Raw genomic sequence first — 24,213 nt, 5'->3', positions numbered from 1 at the left:
TTCATAAGGTATATAATATTCAGTAAAATAAATAAAATAAAATAAAATCTTATGTTGATAGAATTCTTGAAAATAAAAATGAATTTATCCAGAAAACAGCTTTTTGTACTTAACAGGTTTTGGAACTTATTTCTTCAATTGTTCTTGCTAATTAAAGACAACCTTAAAATATTTGCATCTCTTTCATCAGCAAGATTTACACTTAAAGACTGATCAAACGTGATCTCAGACAGGACTTATGTAACTTTTGACCTATATAATCACTCCTATGCATTTCTTTTAAAGATAAAATTCCTTGATAATGAAACAAAGGATTGCACATAATTTAAGAATAATTTATATTTTCAATTACAATATAAATTTCAAGTCATCAATATGCACAGATGGTGGCAAATATATATCCCAGTTTAACATAATGCCTTTTTTGGCTGTTAATAGAAATTTTATTTTAGCATTATTGAAGGCATTTAGGAAAAGAAGTGCAATATGAAGTCTAGTTAATATTTTACCCATTATTTCTCTCTGGAACACTGTATTCCAACAATAGTCTACTAATCTGCAGTCCCACATCACAGAGAACGGATAGCCTAGTGGTTAGAATAATGAACTGGGAATCAGAAGACATGGGATCAAATCTTACTACTGCCACTCACACTTCTAACCCTGGGCAAATTACTTTCTCTCGCACTGCCTCAATGTACCTGTCTGTAATTTGTTATAAAGTTCCCGGGTGTAGGGCACAATATAACCACTATAAGAAGACTAAAAGTTTCCTTGTATTTAATGGTATCTTTAAATGACAGAGGATAGTGGCACCTTACAGGCTTACTGAAGCATAAGCTTTCTGACAAAGTGGACTCTCTGTCCTTGAAAGCATATGCCTCGATAAATCTGTCAGTCCATAAGGTGCCATCAGCCTTTGTGTTCCTGCTGTTACAGAATAATACAGGTACCCCTGTAAACTGTTTCTTTAACAGAGCCCTGTAGCATGGCACTGCATTTCATATCACTTCTCTGGTGAATGCATAATTTGCATTTTGTAGCAATTTAAATAGTTGTAGTTTTACATTTGAATGTAATTATAAACTGAGGGCTTAAAACCTTATCTATTATGCATTTTATTCTATCTGGGCTGAATGATTTAAATGAAGGGAGTGAAGCACAGTGCTACTGTCACTGTTTGGATATGGTCCTCCTGCTCTCAGTGTTCTATGAATGAGCACGTCACAACTCTCACAGGTTACTTCACTGGTGTTCACAATTGCCTGGAAGTTTGTTTACTGGGATAACCAAGACTAGACTAGAAATAATTTTTCACTAGTATTTGTAAAAATGGTAAAATTTGTTCTTACTTTATAATTTCCTTTCCCTTGAATCCTGCTAGACCAGTTCAGACTGGTGGGTTATGTTCCTCTATCAGCAGATGAGCAGAGAACCTGGAACTTTCCAATGACATCATCAAGAGCATGGTGCAGCCCTGGAACTTGCCAGCAAACTACTGACAAAACTGATATAATACAATTAACAGACAAAGGAAGTCACAAACGGTCAAAACACACCAATGATTCTTGTGGAGCATCTCCCTGCATGGATAAATTTGTAAACCAGAATCCTATCAGTAAACTGACATACAAAAAAGCAGGAAGGCCTTCATAATTGCAGTCTTTTTTTGGCTGGGAAAAGAACTGGTCTAGCAGCAGTCAAGGAACTGAAGTTATCAGGAGGAACAAATTTCACCATTCTTTCATCCTGCTAGACTTGCCCAGACTAGTGGGACGTATCAAAGCTTTAGGACCTTGGGCTGGTGGAGGATGACCCCCTCCAGAACCACTCTTCCAAAGATCGTATCTTCCTTGGCCAGCAATCACTTGGTAGTGCTTAAGAAAGGAATACCAAAAAAAGACCACATCACTATTTTACCAATATCCTCTGGCATGACTGCTTGGAATTCTACCCAAGATGCCACCTGGGCTTTCACAAAGAAAGGTCGAAGACTTACTAGAACCTCCTCCTTATTCAGCAGATGAACAGATCTCACTACCTCCTTGAACCATGTAGCCAAGGACCATTTTGATACTGTCTCACCTTTGCTCACGAGGAAAGGTGGTTAGGCAGATTAACATGGCTAACGTGAAGGGGTGGGGGGGGGGGGGGGGGGGGGGAAGAGTGCCTTGCATAAAAGCAAGAATTGCATGCAATGAAATTAAATCTACTGTAAAATATAAATATGGATCCATAAACACTACCTGCAACTCAGAAATATGCCTGGCTGAACAAATAACTTCTCCAAAGATGCTTTAATAGATTCAATGATAGACCTGTCAGGGAATTCAGGACTAAACTAAGACCTCAATGTGAAACCAAGACAGGGTGGGAGCACCTTAAGAGAGAGCCCTTGCAAGAATCATCCAGGTAGGCTACCAAAGGAATACCCCAAATCTGTCCCCTATAGCATACTCGGATATATGCCAAAGCAAATCCCACAATCCTTGGTAAAGAAAATAGTATGCTCACTAGAAACCAAAGATATACACTGCTGTATGAAAACAAGGCTAACAGCAATATAGATCAAAGAGACTTTTGTATACTCATACTCATGCTATTTCTTTGTATGTCTCATTATTCTTATTCTTAAAGAGTGCCCTCAGAAATTACCACTCATTTTTTTGCCCAGTGGCATAGCACATCTTTCATAGGGTCACTCTTGTATATAAGTGTAAGTGCTATTGCCTTAATCAAAACGTGCTATAATGTAATATAGTGCACAAAAAAAAATCAGAAACAACGTGAACTTATCTTTAAACATTTTTTTGAGCTTTTCAAATACTCAGCTTGCTTGCCATACCATACGGCTTCCCCTGGACACGCCCAACTCCGCGGGTTTCAAAAAAATTTCCACAGGGACTTGGGTTGTGTTGGATGGCTTTAACCCAAGTCCCTGAGGACATTTTTTGAAACTCGCGGAGTCGGGCGTGTCCAGGGGAAGCCGTATGGTACAACAAGTGAGCCAGGCAAGCAAGCTGAGTATTTGAAAAGTTCAAAAAAATGTTTAAAGATAAGTTCACGTTTTTTCTGATTTTTTTGTGCACTATATTACATTATAGCACGTTTTGATTAAGGCAATAGCACTTACACTTATACATAAGAGTGACCCTATGGAAGATGTGCTATGCTACCTGGCAAAAAAAATGATGTTGCCTTTAAATGAGTGGTAATTTCTGAGGGCACTCTTTAAGAATAAGAATAATGAGACATACGAAGAAATAGCATGAGTATGATAATATGAGTATACAAAAAAGTCTCTTTGATCTATATTGCTGTTAGCCTTGTTTTCATACAGCAGTGTATACCCTATAGCATACTAACACTGCTACCTGAACCTTGCAAGAGTTCAAGGCTAAAACTTGGAGAAAACATTCTAGAAGGTAGATTAAAATGCTGGAACATCCACTCAACACACAGAATATCCTAAAACCGCTGCAAAAAGATGCCAAATTTTAACAGGTTAAAAAAAAAAAAAAAAAAAAGACATGCTACTGGCCTTCAGCAACACAGATCATCGCCAATGAATAACCCTGGCTCTTTAGATGCTTTTCAAGGACTCTTTACGTAAATATGATAGGATTTCTAAATTCTATGTGGACCTTCATTGGTTCCCTATGGAGGCCAAGATTTTGTTTAAATTTTCTTGTGCACTATTCCGTGTTTTGACGGTGATTGTCCTGAGTATTTGTCTTATTTTGAATTTTCAAGTTCCCCTAGGAGTAGAAGAACTATGAACTGTTCTCCTTTTGCCTTTCCTTCAGTTAAGGGCATTAAGAAGCTTAAGGTCTGTGACATGCTTCTTCCCTATCAAGCCCCCAAAACTTGGCGGTCATTTGCAACTTGTTTTTGATTAATGTAGGGTATGCACATTTTAGAAAGGTGCTTAAAACTGTTCTTTTTAAAGACTTTCTTTTATTTCTGATTAGGCTTTTGTTTCTTTTAAACTTTTTTTTTTTTTAAGAGGATGTTGTGACCTTAATCTTCTTGTAAACTGCTTTGAACTGAATTGGTGTTAGCAGTATATAAATTGTTAACTTGTAACCTGGGTCTTAAGCACAAGACCCTGAGTAAAAGGAAACAACAAGGGGTTCCCCACTAGTAGCTGCATCAGAATGGCACAACAGACATTGAGGCCATTCAGGAGCAATCATGAGTGACCAAACAGAGATGATTCATTAATCTGCGTAACATGTAGCAGGTCAGAACCCATGGTAGAAATATGTACAGCAGGCTTTCCCAAGGCCAGCGCTGAATCAATGAGTCTATGCTTGTGAAGCTGGACTCTCTTCAGCTGAAAAACTGAACCAATTTGGTGTTCATTTATGTCACCATGAGGTCAAAGACTGGTAAACACAGTGACACATTGAAAGTGCTCAGTCCCAGTTTCTTTTTTTTTTTAACCTTTATTTTTTGAATTTTAGCAAGATACAACAAAACAATCAGCTGGAAAACATCTCCAGTGCTAATCATACACAACAAGATGACATTACAATCATTTCTCTCCGTCCCACTCCCCTCTTCCCTCCCTCCCCTCCCCCTCCCATATGCCTGCCATTGTCTTTAGGGATCGCGGTTACTGAGCCAACAAAGAAGGACCAGATCCTGCAGACCACTGGATATATGGTTCCCAGATGCGATGGTAGGGCCCCAACTGCCCTGTGCGCAAGGCTGTCAACTTGGACATTAGATTAATATAGTCCACCTTTCGCAAAACTTCTCAAAAACTCGGAAGGGTTGGCTGCCTCCAAGCCCCTGCTAGCAACAATTTACTAGCTACAAACACATATGCAATTAGCTGGTGAGTATAGGATTTCACCCCGTAAGGTCTAACATGTAAGAGGCAATGTTCCATTTTCAACGGATATTGTATTCCTGTGAGAGCAAGCACTAAATCCAGGATAGTAGTCCAGAATTCCTGCGCCCGCGGGCAGGTCCACCAAATGTGCACCATATCAGCCTAATCCACAATGGTGCCAACATAAGGCTAAGCTGGTAGGGAACATCTTAGAAAGCCTTTTTGGCGTGTCTCAGTCCCAGTTTCTATTCCCCCAGGGTCAGGACACTCCAGCTGAGAAGGTCCACCCAACATTCTGCACTCCAGCCCATGAGCTGCTGAGACTGCCCCAAGGTTGACTCTCACCCATGCACACAGACTGATCTCTCAAACCTCAGCTACATGCACAGTTTCCCCTTGTTTGTTTATAAATCCCACTACTGTGGTATTTACTGAGAGAACCCAGACTGCTGGCTCGCTTACACCCTACTGGAAAAACTGCAGCGCCAGCCATCACTAACCTGTTGATGCTTCACAATATCTCCAACTGTGACCAGAGATCTTGGGCTACACAATCCTGGCAGTGAGCTCCCAGCCTGACAGACTGGCATCTGGGGTCACTACAAGCCTTCTGGGGGCTCTAAGACCATTCCCTGAAGCAGACTGCACGGAGATTTCCACCAAATTGCCTGCCTTACAATGCTGCTGGTAAAATACAAAGTACTGCACGCATCAACCTTCTCTTATATGAGCACGCAATTCTGGAATACACTACCACGCAACCTGAAAACGATCTACGAATTAACCGACTTCCGCAAACTATTGAAGACTCATCTCTTTGATAAAACTTATCGCAAGGATCAAAACACATGAAGCCCATACACACTAATAGAAATGCATCAATACACTCTCTTCGGCATTCTCTTCCCCCATATTTTCACCACACTTAAAACTCTACCCACAGAGATAATTATTATACCTGAATGTTCTCTCGCTTTTGTTCTATCACCCTATCATTTTCCCATTATTACATTCCATTGCTCTATTCCCCTATGATATTTTGACTTTGTCTCCCATAACTCTTAACAATGCAACCCATAATCGAATTGTAACAAATTGTATTTCCATCATTCACAATGTATTGTAAGCCACACTGAGCCCGCAAATAGGTGGGAAAATGTGGGATACAAATGCAATAAATAAAAGACTCTCTTCAAGTCCTGAAACCTTGGAGGAAAATGAAAAACAACCATCAATTGAACAGATCTCATGTTAGCCCTCTGACAAGGAACCACTCCACGGTCACTGTCAAGGATCCCAAGACCTGAAGGAAAATCCCAGGTCCGAGGCATCATCTGAGAACAGAACTCATTGAGCAAGTTGTGGGCTCAGCTCCACTCACCTGCATTAGGAAGACCTTCCTCAAAGTGGTGTTGTTAGACTCTAGATACTTGAGGGATTGAGACAGAACTAGGTGGTTCCTGGCACAGTTCACCACCAATCCCAGATTATCCAGAAACTGTGCTACCCTGGACTCCACCTCCACATTGGCTTGAAACAGCCAATCACCTGGGTAAGAATGAACCCACATTTATTTCCCCATGGAGAAGGCAGCTACTACCACCACTACCATTTCAGAAAAATCATGGGGCAGTGGCCAAACTGAAAGGGTGTGCCTTGAAACTGAAGGTGTTTGCCGAGTACATAGAAATCAGAGAACCCCATACAGAGTGGCCCAGTGATTAGGGTGGTGGACTTAGTTCCTCAGTTCCCCAGGACCAGAGTTCGATTCCCACTTCAGGCACAGGCAGCTCCTTGTGACTCTGGGCAAGTCACTTAACCCTCCATTGCCCCATGTAAGCCGCATTGAGCCTGCCATGAGTGGGAGAGCATGGAGTACAAATGTAACAAAAAAAAAAAAAAAAATACACCTTACACTAGGTCCAGGGATATGAGAAACTCTGCTGGTCTGTCACTAAAAGAACTTCCCAATCTCAATATAGAAATGAGGAACTCACAAGGAGCCACTGACCTCCTTGAGATCCCATATATGCTGAGCCCACATTTTTGGGGACAAGGTATATGGCCTCTACTCTAGTTGCCCAAGAGAATTGGCTCAATGCCTCCCAGCTGTTACAAACTCTGTACAGCATCAGCTACTGTTGCCCTTTTCTTTGTTGATCCACTTGGGGATGCAACAAAGCAGAAAAAGGTTTTTCCAGTATCCATGGCATAATTGTGCTGAATCATGTTGAGGATCCACTGGTCTGAAGAGATACAGACTTACTCTAGGGTGAAAAGGTAGAGATGGCCCTTGGCTCCCACAGAGGAAGCAGCATCTCATCCCTGGGTTCTCCACATTCAATGAAAGGCCCACTGAAAAGAAAGAAGCCAGAGTCGTCTTCATACCCAACCAAACCCTGCCCTAATCTTTTAGACTGGCCCTACTTGAGGAAGGTTTCTTAGATGAGTAGGACTGATCCTCAGCCAATCTTGAGGCCTGGCCTCTCCCAAGTCTTTGACAGCTTGTCTAGGTCCTCTTCCAAAACCATCCTGCCTCTAATAGACAGCTTACTCAGTCCCACATCAGAGATAGCGTCCACAGACCAACTGTAAGGTTATAGCTACCCGCATGCCACATACACATATATGTTGTTAATATGAAGGCTAAAGTTTCAAAAAATACAGGGAAAGGAAGATGATTCAAAGAAAATGCAAAGCATGAATCAAAATCCAGAAGGAAAGAAGAGGGCCTCAAAAGAAGGGAATGAGTGGGACTGAGGTGGAAGAACGGGTTGAAACTTGCAGGAAGTGGAAAGTAGCAGTCCAAACTACCACCACAACTAAATGAAAGTTGGTGAGGGAGAAATGAAAACATTCAAGGCTCAGAGCAACAACAGAAATAAATCCTCAGTGAAAAGCAAGATCTCAGTCAAAGAAGATGATGCTGGAAATGAGAAAAAGAGGTTATAAAAAGGCAAGCTTATTAGAAAATGGAAGGGGCATTACTCAGGGAAAAAGAGAAGGGGACAGAAGGAAGAAATGAACAGAGAAGGTTGAAACAATGACAGGTTGTCATTCACAGAAGAAATGACACCAGTCGTGAAGTCTCCAGCTGAATGGAGAACAGTAGGAGAAGTAGGGATATGATGATGACAATGACCATGTGATGCCTCAGGGAGAGATGTGAAGGACAGATAAGAGTTTGCGATTGAGACCATAAATACCACTGGTGTAAAATTTAGATGAATAATTATATGCATTTATGCACGTTTCAGATCGAGAGCGCAAAGTCAGTTTTCCTTTGTATAACAGGCAATATATCATGGGCAAAATGGGAATCTAATTGATTTAGAGCTCCAAGGTTCAAATTGGGATGAAGGCAACACAGAACAAGATGGATGACACCACCCATATGTGGGACTGATTTAGCTGCTCGTCTATGGAGAATTATTCTTTTATGTTATGAAGGTGCTCCGTCCAAAAGCTATAGCTTTTAGTTTGCATGGGGACATACTTGACAGTTATAGCTTTGGGTAGGGCAATTATTTCCTTTTTTAATACATCTCAATTTTATATTCAAGGAAATTTTCTTGGAAGGCAGTATGGAATGATCAATAACCATATTCTCCTTTGTTATTTGTGATCATCAGTCTACAAAGATGGTTAAGTCTCCCCCAATCGGAATCAGTTCTTGCACTAAGACTTTGCCAATAGTCTCTACTAGAAGTCAAATACAGGCTACTCAAATTTGGTTTCTTTGGTTGTGTCCTGCTCTTTGAGATTCAGAAGGATGACATCACTGCTGTGGGCCATACCTCTTATGATAACAAGTTCCTCCTAGAGGGCAAATAGATGGTCCACAGTTACACTGGACAATGTTTGCAGTGTGTAGTCCTTCATAAGATTCACTGTCATTTTAACTTTATTGCCAAAGAGGATTTTACTTGTACTACTACTACTTAACATTTCTAGAGCACACTAGGGTTACACAGCGCTGTACAGTTTAACAAAGAAGGACAGTCCCTGCTCGAAGGAGCTTACAATCTAAAGGTCAAAATGTCAAGTTGGGACAGTCAAGATTTCCTGAATAGAGGTGTAGTGGTTAGGTGCCGAAGGCGACATTGAAGAGGTGGGCTTTGAGCAAGAATTTGAAGATGGACAGGGAGGGGGCCTGGCATATGGGCTCAGGGAGTTTATTCCAAGCATGGGGTGAGGCGAGGCAGAAAGGGCGGAGCCTGGAGTTGGCGGTGGTGGAGAAGGGTACTGAGAGGAGGGATTTGTCTTGAGAGCGGAGGTTACAGGTAGGAACGTAAGGGGAGATGAGGGTAGAGAGGTAAGGAGGGGCTGCAGATCGAGTGCATTTGTAGGTTAGTAGGAGAAGCTTGAACTGTATGCGGTACCTGATCGGAAGCCAGTGAAGTGACTTGAGGAGAGGGGTGATATGAGTTTATCGGTCCAGGCGGAAGATACAGGTTTTATATTTTATGTATGAGGAACAGAAATGGATAAATAGCAATAATAATAATGTACTGATGTATGAGGAACAGAAATGGATAAATAGCAATAATAATAATGTACTGTACTATAAACGGTTAATATGTGAATGCCCTTCTGGAGACAGTTCACAATACATCACCTTATTTGGCTTTCCAAAAAGTACTCAAAGCACATCATTTTGTACAGGCTTTCCCAAGACAAGATTTGCAGTGGGGCCAATATTCAGACTGCGGAAGGGAGCCCAGCTAACTCCCACGGTCGGCGTTCAGCCCAGATATTCATTTCTGGTAACCAGCACTGAATATTTGGTTTACTTTTAGCTGGTTTAAAGTTAACCGACTAAGTCGATATTCAAAGATAGCTGGCTAACTTTAAACCGGCTAAAGATATACCAACTATTAAGCGGCCTGATGTGGCCGCTTATAAAGCGAAAGCTACATACCTGTAGAAGGTATTCTCCAAGGACAGCAGGCTGATTGTTCTCACGAATGGGTGACGTCCACGGCAGCCCCTCTGATCGGAGATCTTCACTAGCAACAGCGTTTGCTAGCCCTCGCGTGCACATGCACCGTGCGCATGCGTGACCGTCTTCCCACCCGAACGCGCTCGTGTTCGTCAGTCCAGTACATAGCAAAGACATAGACAAGGGAAGACAACTCCAAAGGGGAGGCGGGCGGGTTGGTGAGATCAGCCTGCTGTCCTCGGAGAATACCTTCTACAGGTATGTAGCTTTCGCTTTCTCCGAGGACATGCAGGCTGCTTGTTCTCACGAATGGGGTATCCCTAGCCCCCAGGCTCACTCAAAACAACAAACATTGGTCAATTGGGCCTCGCAACGGCGAGGACATAACTGAGATTGACCTAACTTATTCAACTAACTGAGAGTGCAGCCTGGAACAGAATAAAAATGGGCCTAGGGGGGTGGAGTTGGATTCTAAACCCCGAACAGATTCTGCAGCACCGACTGCCCGAACCGACTGTCGTGTCGGGTATCCTGCTGTAGGCAGTAATGCGATGTGAATGTGTGGACAGATGACCACGTCGCAGCCTTGCAAATCTCTTCTATAGTGGCTGACTTCAAGTGGGCCACTGACGATGCCATGGCTCTAACACTATGAGCCGTGACATGACACTCAAGAGTCAGCCCAGACTAGGCATAAGCGAAGGAGATGCAATCAGTTAGCCAATTAGAGATGGTGCGTTTCCCGACAGCCACTCCCTTTCTGTTGGGATCAAAAGAAACAAATATTTGGGCGGACTGTCTGTGGGGCTGTGTCCGCTCCAGATAGAAGGCCAATGCTCATTTGCAGTCCAATGTGTGCAGCTGGCGGTCAGCAGGGCGGGTATGAGGACGGGGAAAGAATGTTGGCAAGACAATTGACTGGTTCAGATGGAACTCTGACACCACCTTCAGCAAGAACCTAGGGTGAGTACGGAGGACTACTTTGTTATGATGAAATTTGGTATAAGGAGCATGAGCTAACAAGGTTTGAAGCTCACTGACTCTGTGAGCTGAAGTAACTGCCACCAAGAAAATGACCTTCCAGGTCAAGTACTTCAGATGGCATGAATTCAGTGGCTCGAAAGGAGGTTTCATCAGCTGGGTGAGAACGACATTGAGATCCCATGACATTGTAGGAGGTTTGATGGGGGGCTTTGTCAAAAGCAAACCTCTCATGAAGCGAACAACTAAAGGCTGTCCCGAGATTGGCTTACCTTCCACGCGGTAATGGTATGCACTAATCGCACTAAGATGAACTCTTACAGAGTTGTCTTAAGACCCGACTCAGACAAGTGGAGAAGGTATTCAAGCAGGATCTGTGTAGGACAAGAGCGAGGATCTAGGGCCTTGCTGTCACACCAGACGGCAAACCTCCGCCATAGAAAGAAGTAACTCTTTTTAGTGGAATCTTTCCTGGAAGCAAGCAAGACCCAGGAGACATCCTCGGAGAGACCTAAGGAGGCAAAATCTACGCTCTCAACATCCAGGCCGTGAGAGCCAGAGACCGGAGGTTGGGATGCAGAAGCACCCCCTTGTTCTGAGTAATGAGGGTCGGAAAACACTCCAATCTCCACGGTTCTTCGGAGGACAACTCTAGAAGAAGAGGGAACCAGATCTGACGCGGCCAGAAAGGAGCGATCAGAATCATCGTGCCTCGGTCTTGCCTGAGTTTCAGCGAAATCTTCCCCACCAAAGGTATGGGAGGATAAGCATACAGGAGGCCTTCCCCCCAATCCAGGAGAAAGGCATCCGACGCTAGTCTGCCGTGGGCCTGAAGTCTGGAACAGAACTGAGGGACCTTGTGGTTGGCTCGGGTAGCAAAGAGATCCACCAAGGGGATTGATCCACTTTGGAATTGAGCAACCACTCGTGAGGTTGCATGACCTGTCAGCCAGACTGTTTACGCCTGCCAGATATGTGGCCTGAAGACACATGCCGTAACGGCGAGCCCAAAGCCACATTCTGCCAGCCTCCTGACACAGAGGGCGAGATCCGGTGCCCCCTGCTTGTTGATGTAATACATGACAACCTGGTTGTCTGTCTGAATTTGAATAATTTGGTGGGACAGCCGATCCCTGAAAGCCCTTAGAGCATTCCAGACCGCTCGTAACTCCAGGAGATTGATCTGTAGACCTTGTTCCTGGAGGGACAAACTTCCTTGGTTGTGAAGTCCATCGACATGAGCTCCTCATCCCAGGAGGGACGCATCCGTCGTCAGCACTTTTTGTGGCACAGGAATTTGGAAGGGACGTCCCAGAGTCAAATTGGATCGAATTGTCCACCACTGCAGGGATTGAAGAAAACTGGTGGGCAGCTGGACTACATCCTCTAGATCCCCAGCTGCTTGGTACCACTGGGAAGCTAGGGTCCATTGAGCTGATCTCATGTGAAGACGGGCCATGGGAGTCATATGAACTGTGGAGGCCATGTGGCCGAGCAATCTCAACACCTGCCGAGCTGTGATCTGCTGAGACGCCCGCACCCAGGAAACGAGGGACAGAAGATTGTCGGCCCTCAGTTCCGGAAGGTATGCACGAGCTGTCTGAGAATCCAGCAGAGCTCTTATGAATTAGAGTTTTTGAACTGGAAGAAGGTGGGACTTTATCACAAACCCCAGTAGCTCCAGGAGTCGAATAGTCATCTGCATGGACTGTAGAGCTCCTGCCTCGGAGGTGTTCTTCACCAGCCAATCGTCGAGGTAAGGGAACACATGCACTCCCAGTCTGCGTAGAGACGCCACCACTACCGCCAGGCACTTTGTGAACACACTGGGCGCGGAGGTGAGACCAAAGGGTAGCACACAATACTGAAAGTGCCGTGTTCCCAGACGGAATCGAAAATACTGTCTGTGAGCTGGCAGTATCGGGATACGAGTGTAAGCATCCTTTAAGTCCAGAGAGCATAGCCAATCGTTTTCCTGAATCATGGGAAGAAAGGTGCCCAGGGAAAGCATGCTGAACTTTTCTTGGACCAGATATTTGTTCAGGGCCCTTAGGTCTAGGATGGGACGCATCCCCCCCCTCCCCCGTTTTCTTTTCCACAAGGAAGTACCTGGAATAGAATCCCAGCCCTTCTTGCCCCGGTGGCACGGGCTCGACCGCATTGACGCTGAGAAGGGCGGAGAGTTCCTCTGCAAGTACCTGCTTGTGCTGGAAGCTGAAGGACTGAGCTCCCGGTGGGCAATTTGGAGGCTTTGTGACCAAATTGAAGGAGTATCCTAGCCGGACTATTTGAAGAACCCACTGGTCGGAGGTTATGAGAGACCACCTTTGGTGAAAAAATTTTAACCTCCCCCCGACCGGTAGCTCGTCCGGCACAGACACTGATTGCGGCTATGCTCTGCTGGAGCCAGTCAAAAGTCCATCCCTTGCTTTTGCTGGGGAGCTGCAGGGGCCTGTGGAGGCGCACGCTGTTGACGAGAACGAGCGCGCTGGGGTTTGGCCTGGGCAGCAGGCTGGTGAGGAGGTGGTTTGTACCTACGCTTATTAGAAGAATAGGTAACAGTCTGCCTTCCCCCATAAAACGTCTACCAGTTGAGGTAGATGCTGAAGGCGTCCGGCGGGAGAATTTGTCGAAAGCGGTGTCCTGCTGGCGGAGCTGTTCTACCACCTGTTCGACCTTTTCTCCAAAAATATTATCTCCCCGGCAAGGAGAGTCCGCTATCCGCTGTTGGAGCCTATTCTCCAGGTCTGAGGCGCGCAGCCATGAGAGTCTGCGCATCACCACACCTTGAGCAGCGGCCCTGGATGCGACATCAAAAGTATCATAAACACCCCTGGTCAGGAATTTACGCACGTCTTCAGCTGCCTGACCACCTGCTGAAAAGGCTTGGCTTGCTCAGAGGGGAGCTTGTCCACCAAGTCCGCCAACTGCCGCACATTATTCCGTATATGAATGCGCGTGTAGAGCCGGTAGGACTGAATTTTGGAAATGAGCATAGCAGAATGGTAGGCCTTCCTCCCAAAAGAATCCAAGGTTCTAGAGTCTTTGCCTGGGGGCGCCGAAGCATACTCTCTAGAACTCTTGACCTTCTTAAGGGCAAGATCCACCACACCAGAGTCGTGAGGCGACTGAGTCCGCATCAACTCCGGGTCCCCATGGATCCAATACTGGGATTCGATCTTCTTAGGAATGTGGGGATTAGTTAGCGGCTTCGCCCAGTTCGCCAGCAATGTCTTCTTGAGGACATGATGCATGGGTACTGTGGACGATTCCTTAGGTGTCGAAGGATAGTCCAAAAGCTCAAACATTTCAGCCCTTGGCTCATCCTCCGTAACCACAGGGAAGGGAATGGCCGTAGACACTTCCCGGACAAAGGCCGCGACAGATAGACTCTTGGGAGGAGAAAGCTGTCTTTCAGGAAAGGGAGTGGGATCAGAAAGAAGACCGTCAGATTCCTCATCTGAGAAATATCTGATGTCTTCCTCTGCTTCCCACGAGGCCTCACCATCGGTGTCGGACACCAGTTCATGAACTTCTGTCCGAAGCCGTGCCCGCCTCGACTCCGTAGGCACATGCCCACGGTGGGAGCGTTGAGAGGAAGACTCCCGCGCCGGCAGCGATGGAGCTCCCTCCATCGATGTCGTTGGGGAGTCCGCCTGGGAGGCAGCCAATGCCGGTACCGGAAGCGGTACTAGTATGGAGACCTCGCCACGGACGAGGGCCCAGCCGTCGCCTCAGTCGTCGGTACCGGCAGCGCAAGCACCCCCAGTACCGGAGGAGAAGGATTCAACAGCTCTTCCAGGATCCCTGGAAGGATGGCCCTGAGGCTCTCGTTCAAAGCGGCTGTCGAGAGAGGCAAGGAGTCCGGTACCGGCGACGAGCTGCGAATCTGTCCAGGACGTGGAGGCGGTACCCAGCTGTCCACAAGGGAGCGCACCGACACCTTCTGAATGGAGGGTGAGCAGTCCTCCCGATGTCGACGCTTGGGTGCCGGTGGAAGGTGACCGATGACGATGCTTCTTTTGCCTTCGTATGAAGCACATCACAGAAGAGGAGGATGTCGAATCCAAACATCTCCTGTGGGCCGGGTCCAAAAGAGGTTGATCCCGGGGGCCCTGTACCACAGGAGCCCTCGAGGCAGGCGGAAACCTACTCGAGGGCTCACCAGCAGAATGGACAACCCTCACCTGCACTCCCGGAAGACAAAGCACCCTCCGACAACATCGATACCACCGATAACCTTGGTATCGAAGACGCTGGATCACCGGCAGAAGAGCTGGGTACCGCAGACGTCGACGCACCAGACGATGAAATCAGTACCAAAGACGTCGAAGCACCGGACGAGGCCCTGAACAACAGATTCCACTGGGCCAATCTTGCTGCCTGAGTCTGCTTCTTCAAGAAAAGGCAGAGAGTACAGGGCCTGGGGGCGATGCCCGGCCCCCAGACACTGAAGGCACAAATCGTGCCTATCAGTGAGGGAGATAGTCCGGCTGCACTGGGTGCACTTTTTGAAGCCGCTGGCAGGCTTCGAGAACATGGGCAGAAAAATCACGCTGGCGAAGTCAAAATTCGCGATGATGGCTAATGGCACCAAAAAATTTAGAAAAAACCCCTACGGGCGGCGAAAAAGGCCGCGCCCAACAACGAAATGAAACTTACGGGAAAAAACTTGACGTAAGGGAAGTTTTTTGTTTGTTTTTTTAACTCTTTATTTATAGCTTTTAACAAACATAATTCATTTTTATGAGTGTCAATACACAAAAAGAAAAAGTAATTCACATGTAACCTTACATCTAATGTCAAACTTTTCTTCTTACTATCGTCCACAATATTACAGTAAATAGTGATCCAAGATAAGGAAATAAAATTATCCTGCTTATTTAAACAGATACATCACAAATTAACTAAGGAAGGTCCTTCCAAGTGGTTAACTCTAGCCTGCTATACAGTGGTACATATGGGATTAGACTTGTACACTAACCTCTTCTTTGCTAATTAGAAATTCTTCTAACTGCTTTGGGTCAAAGAATTGATATTGCTTTGATTGAAATGTTACTCTACAAACACAGGGAAACCGCAGAAGGAAGTCCGCTCCCACTGCTACTGTTCTAGCCCGCAGCAGTAGGAAACTCTTACGCCTCCTCTGCGTTTCCCTGGAAAGATCTGGAAAGACCCTTATCTTTGAACCCATAAACTCAGAATCTAAATGCCTTAGAGATAGTTTGAGAACTGCATCTCTAACGCAAACGTTGCAAGCAGTGTAGTTCTCTGTGTAATTACTTCAAGAGATGTTTAGTTTTTGTTTTTTTTTAAACTAAGAGACACGACGGAAAAAGAGAAAATCGGACACTTCCAAACGGAAGAACACGGCGAAAAGATGCGAGGGGTCACCTTGGGGCACAGACCGACCGAAAAACAGCTGTCCTGAGCCGCGGAAAAAAGAAGACTGACGAACACGAGCACGTTCGGGCGGGAAGACGGTCGCACATGCGCGAGGTTCATGCGCACGCGAGGGCTAGCAAACGCTGTTGCTAGTGAGGATCTCTGATCGGAGGGGCTGCCGTGGACGTCACCCATTCGTGAGAACAAGCAGCCTGCTTGTCCTCGGAGAATAGCCGGATATGAACTGAATATTCGGGGATAGCCGGCAATATTGCATGATATAGCCGGTTATCTCCTAGGTGCTAACCGGGGATATTGAGCGGGGGATAACCGGCTATCCCCCACTGAATATCACCGGATAGCCGGTTAAGTGCCATTTAACCGGACAGGTGCTGTTCTTGGCTGGTTAAATGGTTTTGAACATCGAGGGAGTGGAGTATATTTAGACAGCACTTTCAGAAGTTAAACATGATCAGATTTTTTTTATTTTAGATACTTTTTTTTAAATTAGTGTTATATTGTTTTATTGCATATATATTGTTGTTTTATTGTGTATATGATGATTGTTATCCACTCAGATTTGGAGATGGTGAAGGATATAAATACTTTTAAATAAAAATTAGAAAAATAAAAATGGTTTTTTTAAACTAAAATTTAGAGCAGACTCCATCTAGAGCTAAGTGATGTGAGATATTTTATACGCATGCAATGAATTTACAGCATTATGCTGCACTTATAAATGCATTAAGAATATGCATTATCACTTACTTCTTCATGAGTTCTGCAATTCTTTGGCATTCTTCCTTATCATAGAACCAAATCCCATATATGGAAACTGCAAAATTCAACCAAATAAAATCTATAAGCATCATTTTACATACAAAATCCTGTGTGATAGTTTTTGGTAGCTAAACAGCACCAATCCAAAAGACTTGACAGCATAGGTACCAGCTCTATGGGTGCCTGGGCACTCACAATATTCTATGCTATACTTTATTAAATTTGGAGCAGAAATCTCATGCTGTACAGCAGCAAGAGAAGACAGGAAGAGCGAGCTTCTCAGGGTTGCCAGATGGGAAAAATTTTCCCAGCCCAAAATCAGCCCTAAACCCGCCCAAAAAACGCCCAAACTCAAACCCCGCCTCCCACGTCACCAACCCCGCCCCTGACGTCACCAACCCCGCCCCTGACGTCATTAACCCCGCCCCTGAAACGCTTCTATTGGGCCACTTCGGACCAATAGAAGCCCCGGAAAAGCTTCTATTGGACCAAATTGGACCAATAGAAGCCCCGGAAAAAAGCGCCCAAACCCACACAGCGGCCACGGGAAAACTGCCCAAAAATCCGCACCCCGCAGCCACCGAAATTTTCCTGCAGCCGCTCGCGGAAACCCACCCAATTGGGCGGGAAATCCCCAACCCTGGCAACAATGTTCTGTATCCCAGCTGCTGCTCCCACCTCCTCCTGTATCCTATTGGCTGTGTCTGAACCATGGGCTCCAGGAGGAACAGGAAGTTACTGCAACCTATTGGCAGCTGTGTGTGACTGACAGGCTGCAGGGGGAGGGAGGAACTTCTGTAGCCTAGGACAGAGGCAGGCACTTCCTTTATACAGTTGCCAAAGGGGAGGGGAAGAGCAGATAGACATTGAGAAAAGGAAAGAAGATAGACAATTTTATTGGCATGAAAATTTTACTTGTGTGTTGCCAAAGTAATATATTTTGCAGTTAAGTAAAAAAAAAAAAAAAAAAAAAGACAGAAGTACTAGAAGAGGGGTAGATGGCCTAGGAAGGGGTTATTGGCTGGGAGAAAGAATGCTGCTATGAAGGAGACTGAAAGGGGTTATTGGCTAGGAGAGAGAAAGCTGCTATGAAAAGGCAGTTGTAAGGGGAAGAGAAGCTGGGTGATGGGGACAGGTGTTGAGAATGGACCTGTATGGAGAGGAATAGAGGGGACCAGGAAGGGGTGAAAGGGATTCAAAGGGGTTGATGGCAGAGGAAGAGAATTCTGATGTGAAGAGCTAGAAGAGGCAGAAAGGAGATGTAAGAGGAAAAGATGCTGACTAATAGGACAGAGGCCCAGAGTGAAACTGTGAGAGGGAACTAGAAATTTCTGGGAAGGGGTGAAGAGAAATTGAATGGGGTTATTGGCTGGGAGAGAGAATGTTGCTGTAAAGGGCTAGAAGCAGCAGGAAGCAGCTGTAAAGGGAAGAAAGGCTAGGTGATGGGGACAGAGATTAGGAGTGGAACTGTTTGAGAGGAGTAGAAGCAGGCTGTGGGGGGTTAGAGGAATTCAGGGACCGAGCAAGGGATGTGATGGGAGAAAAGAGTTGGGAGACAGAGACATGATCTGGGAGAGAGAAGCATGGAAAGGGAACACTTAGCTGCAGAGGAAAGAACAGCTAGAAAAGAAGATTAGCTGTGTGGGAATGGGAAAAGAGGGTCTGAGTAAAAGGTGAAAGGACAGATCACGATGGAGAGAAGAGACATCGAGGTGAGAAAAGGCTGAGAAGTGGCATGAGGGGATGAGACAAAGAGATGAGAAACAGTGAAGTGACAAGGCTATGGAGACACAAACACATGGAGAAAACAGAAATGAAAGAAATGAGAAAGACTAGAAAAGAATTCATTTCCCTCCAGTAAAATAATTTATTTATCCAAGTGACTGTAGGGCTAGAGAAGAGCAAAAAGCGAAGCTACTTACAAGTAGTAGGTGTTGTCCTAGGACAGGTGTCCTTACATCTGGGTGACGCTGTCAGCATGACATGGAGCTGTTCAGGTAGCAACCTGAAAGTTAGCCTAATTAAGGATTCTGGGTCTACCTAGAGAGAGTTAGCTAAAGGCCTCTGGGAGATACAGAAGCAGCTCTGACCCCCCCCCCCCCCCCCCCCCCCAAATCTGACAGCTGACATACGTACTTCCAATGAAGCCCGGTGCGGGTTGCTACCCAGTACTCTGTAAAATTAAGAGGCCTTTTGTAGTGGCCCCACCTTACAGGCGTAGATCCTCAGCAACATATAATAGCTGGAAAAGGATTCAACTCCTAGGGGCGGTGGGAGGGTTGTAAGGATACCTGTCTTGCTTTTCTCAGAGAACACCTGCTACAGGTAAGTAACTTCACTTTCTCTGAAGGACAAGCAGGACAGTGGTCCTTACATCTGGGAATCCCTAGCTACCAAGCTCACTGAAAACAGCAACTGTAGGAGAACAGAGTCTCACACTGGCGAGACTATGCTGAAACAACCAGTTTTCTGTTTGTTTTGAGGTTAATTGTCTAGGTGCAGCCTGGAACTGAATAAAATGGGCCTTAGGAGAGTGGAGTTGGATTCTAGACACCAAACAAATTCTGCAGGACTGTCTGATCAAACCGACTGTCGCGTCGGGTATCTTGCTCAAGGCAGTTATGAGATGTGAATATGTGAACTGAAGACCACGTTGCAGCCGTGCAAGTCTCCTCAATGGAGGCTGACCTCAAGTGGGCTACCACCACAGCCATAGCTCTGATATTATGAGCCGTGACATGACTGGTCAAACGTCAGCCCAGCCTGGGCATCAGTGAAGGAGATGCAATCCTGTTGGGATCAAAAGAAACAAAAAAGCTGGGTGGACTGTCTATAGTCCGCTCCAGGTAGAAGGCTAAAGCTCATTCACAGTTTAAGATATGCAGTGCAAGTACCTGTTCATGCTGAGTGGTGAGAAGAGACCACGTTGTGGGCAATTTGGAGGTGTTTTTTTTTTTTTTGCCAATTCAGAGCATATCCCGCTCGGACTATTTGGAGTACCCACCATTAGAGGTTATAAGGGATCACCTTTCTTGGTAAAAATTCAGCCTCCCCTCTAACTGTAGGTTATCTGGAATGGATACTTGACTGCGGCTATGCTCTCTTGGAGCCAGTCAAAAGCTCGCCCCTGCTTTTGCCTGGGGTAAAAGATGGGCTCAGGTGGAGACTTTCTTCTCTCATCAGGTAAAGAAGGATCTGAGGGTATGCTATAAGACCTCTCCCATTCCTCAGACTCCCATGACTGGTTCGTGTTAGACTCAGCAACAAAAATTTACCCATCTCGGCTGGCTAGAGGTAAACCTGGCCTCAGGGTCAGGTGCCATGGTACCTACTCACATTTCAACTTCAGAGGGAGGAAGCTCCCCTGATGTAGAGTGGTGCTGTGCATGGGGAGCCCCCGACACCTATGCCTCTAAAGGCATAGGGGTCAGGGACCACTCCACAGGGGTGTCATGGGCCTCAAGGGTGGAGTGGCCGAGTGATGCAGCTGGTGCAAGTGCCCTCGATGCTTAGCACTTAGGAGCTGTAGTAATCCTGCCAACTCCCTCTCTCAACAAAGACAGGGATCAGTAAGACTGAGGCCGGTGCCAGTGTGGAGACAACCTGTTGAGTTGTTGGTGCCATATTGGAAGTGGTGTCTCAGCTGAACGGGGCATGCAGCGATGGCACCAGAATTACAGAGGGGGAGCCAGTGATGCTGATGCCCTAGAGCTCCTGGCACCATGCATCGAAGGGGACCGATGCGGATACTTCTTGGCCTTTGTCTGACACCAGGCATTGGTGTCCCTCAGTGCCAACGAGGGTGACGTCAAATCCACTGATATCCTTGGTGTCAGGGCTTGCTACCTGTGCCCGACGTTGAGGGATGTGGAGACCTTTTTGATGCCAGTGCACCCCCAGTGTCAGACAAAGCCCTGGCAGCCATTGGGGTTGATGCTTCTGATACAAGACATCGATGGACTGGACTTTGAAAAATCTAAAAAGTTCCCTCTGTTGGGCCCAACATGCCTTCTGTGTTCTTTTCTGCATTTGTAAGCAAAGAACACAGATGGGTCGTGGTCAGGACCCAACACCCTATACACCAATTGTGTGGATCAGTGCAAGATATCACCCTATTACACTGGGTGCATCTCTTGAAGCCACCGGGGGGGGGGGGGGGGGGGGGGGGGTCTTCTGGGGCATATCAAAAAGCACCACAGCCAAATCAAAAGGCTCAATGGTGAGGACAAAAAGGGGCTTACCTCAAATTGAGTTTGGTGCTCCAGCATAAGAGGGCCTCTGGAGCCGTGAAAAACAAACTAAAAAATGCCAAACACACTAAGAAAACAAAAGGGAGAGAAGAAATTAAACTTTTATGAAGAAAAACAGCAAAACTTGCACAAAAATGCAAAAAAGCAGCGCTAAGTAGATGCAAAACGCAACCTCTTAGCTCCATGGGAAAAAAAATGAGTACAGGTCCCGCACTCACACATCGGGCGGGAAGGCACTTGAGCATGTGTAGTATGGCTTCTGCCAAAGATCTCTTAAAGTTACAGAGCGCTGGGTAGAATCTTGCACCAGGCTTTGTTGGGATGATGTCACCCAGATGTAAGGATAGTACTGTCCTGCATGTCCTCGGAGGATACCAGCTATATGCCACCCCTTGAACCAGCCCAGCTAGCACAGAAATCTTTACTAAAAACAATTTTTCAATCCTTGTGTCTACAGTTTGCTATCCTCTCTCTGCTTATTCTTGATCTCTCTCTTTTTTCCCCCCTTATTTTATTTATTTATTTAATTTATAATTTCAAATAATATATTATTACAAGAATTTCTTGCTACAGAAAGACAAACAGGAATTATCTTACAGATAACAACATCAATAAGTAATATGCAAATCATAGATTTTTAAATGTCTTCTTTAGATCACAAATAAGAATTAAAGCATAAGGGGGCTTAGGAATATTTGGAAAAATTATTACTAAAGAGGAAAAAAAAGAATGACAAAGTACAGACTTCGCACGCAATTCTTAACCCTCTATATTTTCATTTATCCATTGGCTGTAAAATGTATTAGGCTAATGTTTCCTAGAATCTATTAATACTCTTAACTGTTCCGGCTGAAAAAAAAAATATACTTTAAACCTTTATACTTTAGAACACATTTGCATGGATAGTTCAGGAAAAATGAGGCACCTAACTCCTGGGCCTCTTTTCTCATACTCAAAAATAGTTTTCTAGTGTCCTGTGTTTGTTTTGTAACATCTTGAAAAATACGCACAGTTTTTCCATAAAACAAATCATTAATTTTACGAAAATATAATCGTTTTATAGCATCCACATCTTGTTGAAAAACAAATTGCACTAAAAGAGTCATTCTTTCAGATTGTTCTGACATGGTTGCTTCCAAAAGTTCAGATACGTTTAAACTCTTATCAGTTACTTTGTTTACAGATGGTTGACTCTCCGAGGGAATTTTATTTTGTATGTAGTAAATTTTGTTGATAGGAGGCAAAGATTCTGGGGAATATTTCAAAATCTCGGTAAGATATTTTTTGAAGGCTTCAGTAGGAGAGATTCCCAGTTCTCTTAGAAAGTTCAAAATACGCAAATTAAGTCTCCAATTATAATTCTCTATTTGATCAATCCTTCTTTTAATCATTGTTTTATCCTTTATCATTTCAGAAGACAGTTCTTGTAACTTTTTAACATCTTGATTAATCTTTGTCGTTTGTGTTGTAAATTCTGTTTTTATTGTGGATAAAGATTCAGAAAAAGCATTCATAGTACTCACTAGGGTAGAAATTTCTTTTGTGGAGTTCTCGACGTTTGCAGCCAACTGTTGGAGAGCAGTCCATATGTTCTCCAACGACACCGTCCCAGAAGCAGCTCTCATTTGCTTCAAATCAATGCTCAGGCTCGAAGGCCCTCGCCTCCCTTCAGGATCTGCCTTCCCAGCACCTTCAACCAAGGTCCCTTTGTTACACTCTTCGGTTTCGGAAGGGCCTCTCTGGGTCGAGCGTCCTTCTGGAGGGGACGGTGGATAAAGTGTCGGGGGTGAAAGAGTGACGTTTAGACCCAAGTCCTCCAGCGTTTCCCCTTGCTGGAGGACAGCAGGACTCCTCCCGACGTTTTGGGTATTACTTCTCGAGGTGTACCTCACAATCGACTGCTGACGGGGGGATGAAGTCCGGGGTGTTGAAGCTTCTACCCGGACTAATCCCTTTCTCTTTGTATGCGGCATATATAAAAAGAAATTTTTTTTCTACAGCATGGCGATTTCAGGAGGCTCAACACCGATCAGTTGCGTGCCGCCATCTTGATTCTTGATCTTCTCTTATGTTTCCTCTCTGCCTTCATGTTCCTTCTCTTTTATGAATTTTTTTTCAGTCTTTATCTCATTTCTCTTTCCTCCATATATTTGTCTCCTGAGCCCTAGATTCCCTACTCGCTCCTAATACTGCTCTGCTGATCAACTCCTTATTCAGCCCAGGGCTAGCTTTTGGATTGTGTAATCTTTGTGGCTGTGCAGGGCATCTTGAATAAAGTGGTGCCCTACTCCCATATTCTTCTAAATCATGAGGGTTATTCTATAACAGGGTGCCTAATATAAGAGGGTAAGCAAGCGCCTCTTTCAAGCCTACTTCATAAATACTACAGAATACTAGCGCAAGTATCAGAAAATATACCTACACTTAAGGTGCGAGCACTAACACCAGCCAACAGTAGCAAAGGTGGTTTAAGGAAAGAGAAACAACCAATGATATGCAAAAACACCTTTACTGAAGAAGGACCCGGACTTGGCCAAGTTTCAGCAATTGCCTGCATCAGGGGTCATCAAATTCTTCAATTAAAAAAGTATATATAGTAACAAGGTTGAAAAGATCTTCCTTTTGGGGTGTTCCTTTAACGGTCCATAACCCTGGGAGATCAAGCCTGTGCCCCCCTCCAATCTCCACCCATGCACATGTCTACTGGGAAAGTACATACCATCAAAAAAATGGATCGTAGTTTTCTGCTAGCTGATATTCTACAAGAGGTGATTTACATGCGTTCCTGCTGCCTAAAACTAGATGGTTCCTTACAGACGGAGTGCTGAGTTCAGCATCCCCAATCATTCTGAAAAGTTGGCACCTATGCCTGACGGTCACAAAATCTTAGAACTAAATATTCTCCAGACCAGGCCAAAATGTTGCAGGACTCCAATCTGTAAATATCTATAGTATAAATTCAATCATGCAAACAAAAAATTTCTTGCAGTTTCTAGAAGTCTGATAAGGCCACAGTTTTTGAAACAATTCTAACA

The 24,213-nt window shown here is 45.1% G+C and overlaps 1 protein-coding gene across 4 annotated transcripts in view; it reads right to left on the bottom strand.

Annotated features, from left to right (window-relative positions):
- DCP1B (decapping mRNA 1B) overlaps positions 1 to 24,213 on the bottom strand; it is a 91,526-nt gene that overhangs the window by 20,414 nt on the left and 46,899 nt on the right. For all 4 annotated transcript variants that reach the window (XM_030214167.1, XM_030214168.1, XM_030214170.1 and 1 more), the window contains one exon: positions 16,917 to 16,983. In XM_030214167.1, coding sequence (XP_030070027.1) covers positions 16,917 to 16,983 — 67 coding nt within the window. The remainder of the gene's footprint in view (positions 1 to 16,916; positions 16,984 to 24,213) is intronic.

Source organism: Microcaecilia unicolor, chromosome 9, assembly GCF_901765095.1.
Source record: "Microcaecilia unicolor chromosome 9, aMicUni1.1, whole genome shotgun sequence".
Taxonomy (NCBI): Eukaryota; Metazoa; Chordata; class Amphibia; order Gymnophiona; family Siphonopidae; genus Microcaecilia; species Microcaecilia unicolor.
Note: the sequence above shows the minus strand (reverse complement) of the source record. Positions and strands in the feature narration are given on the sequence as shown.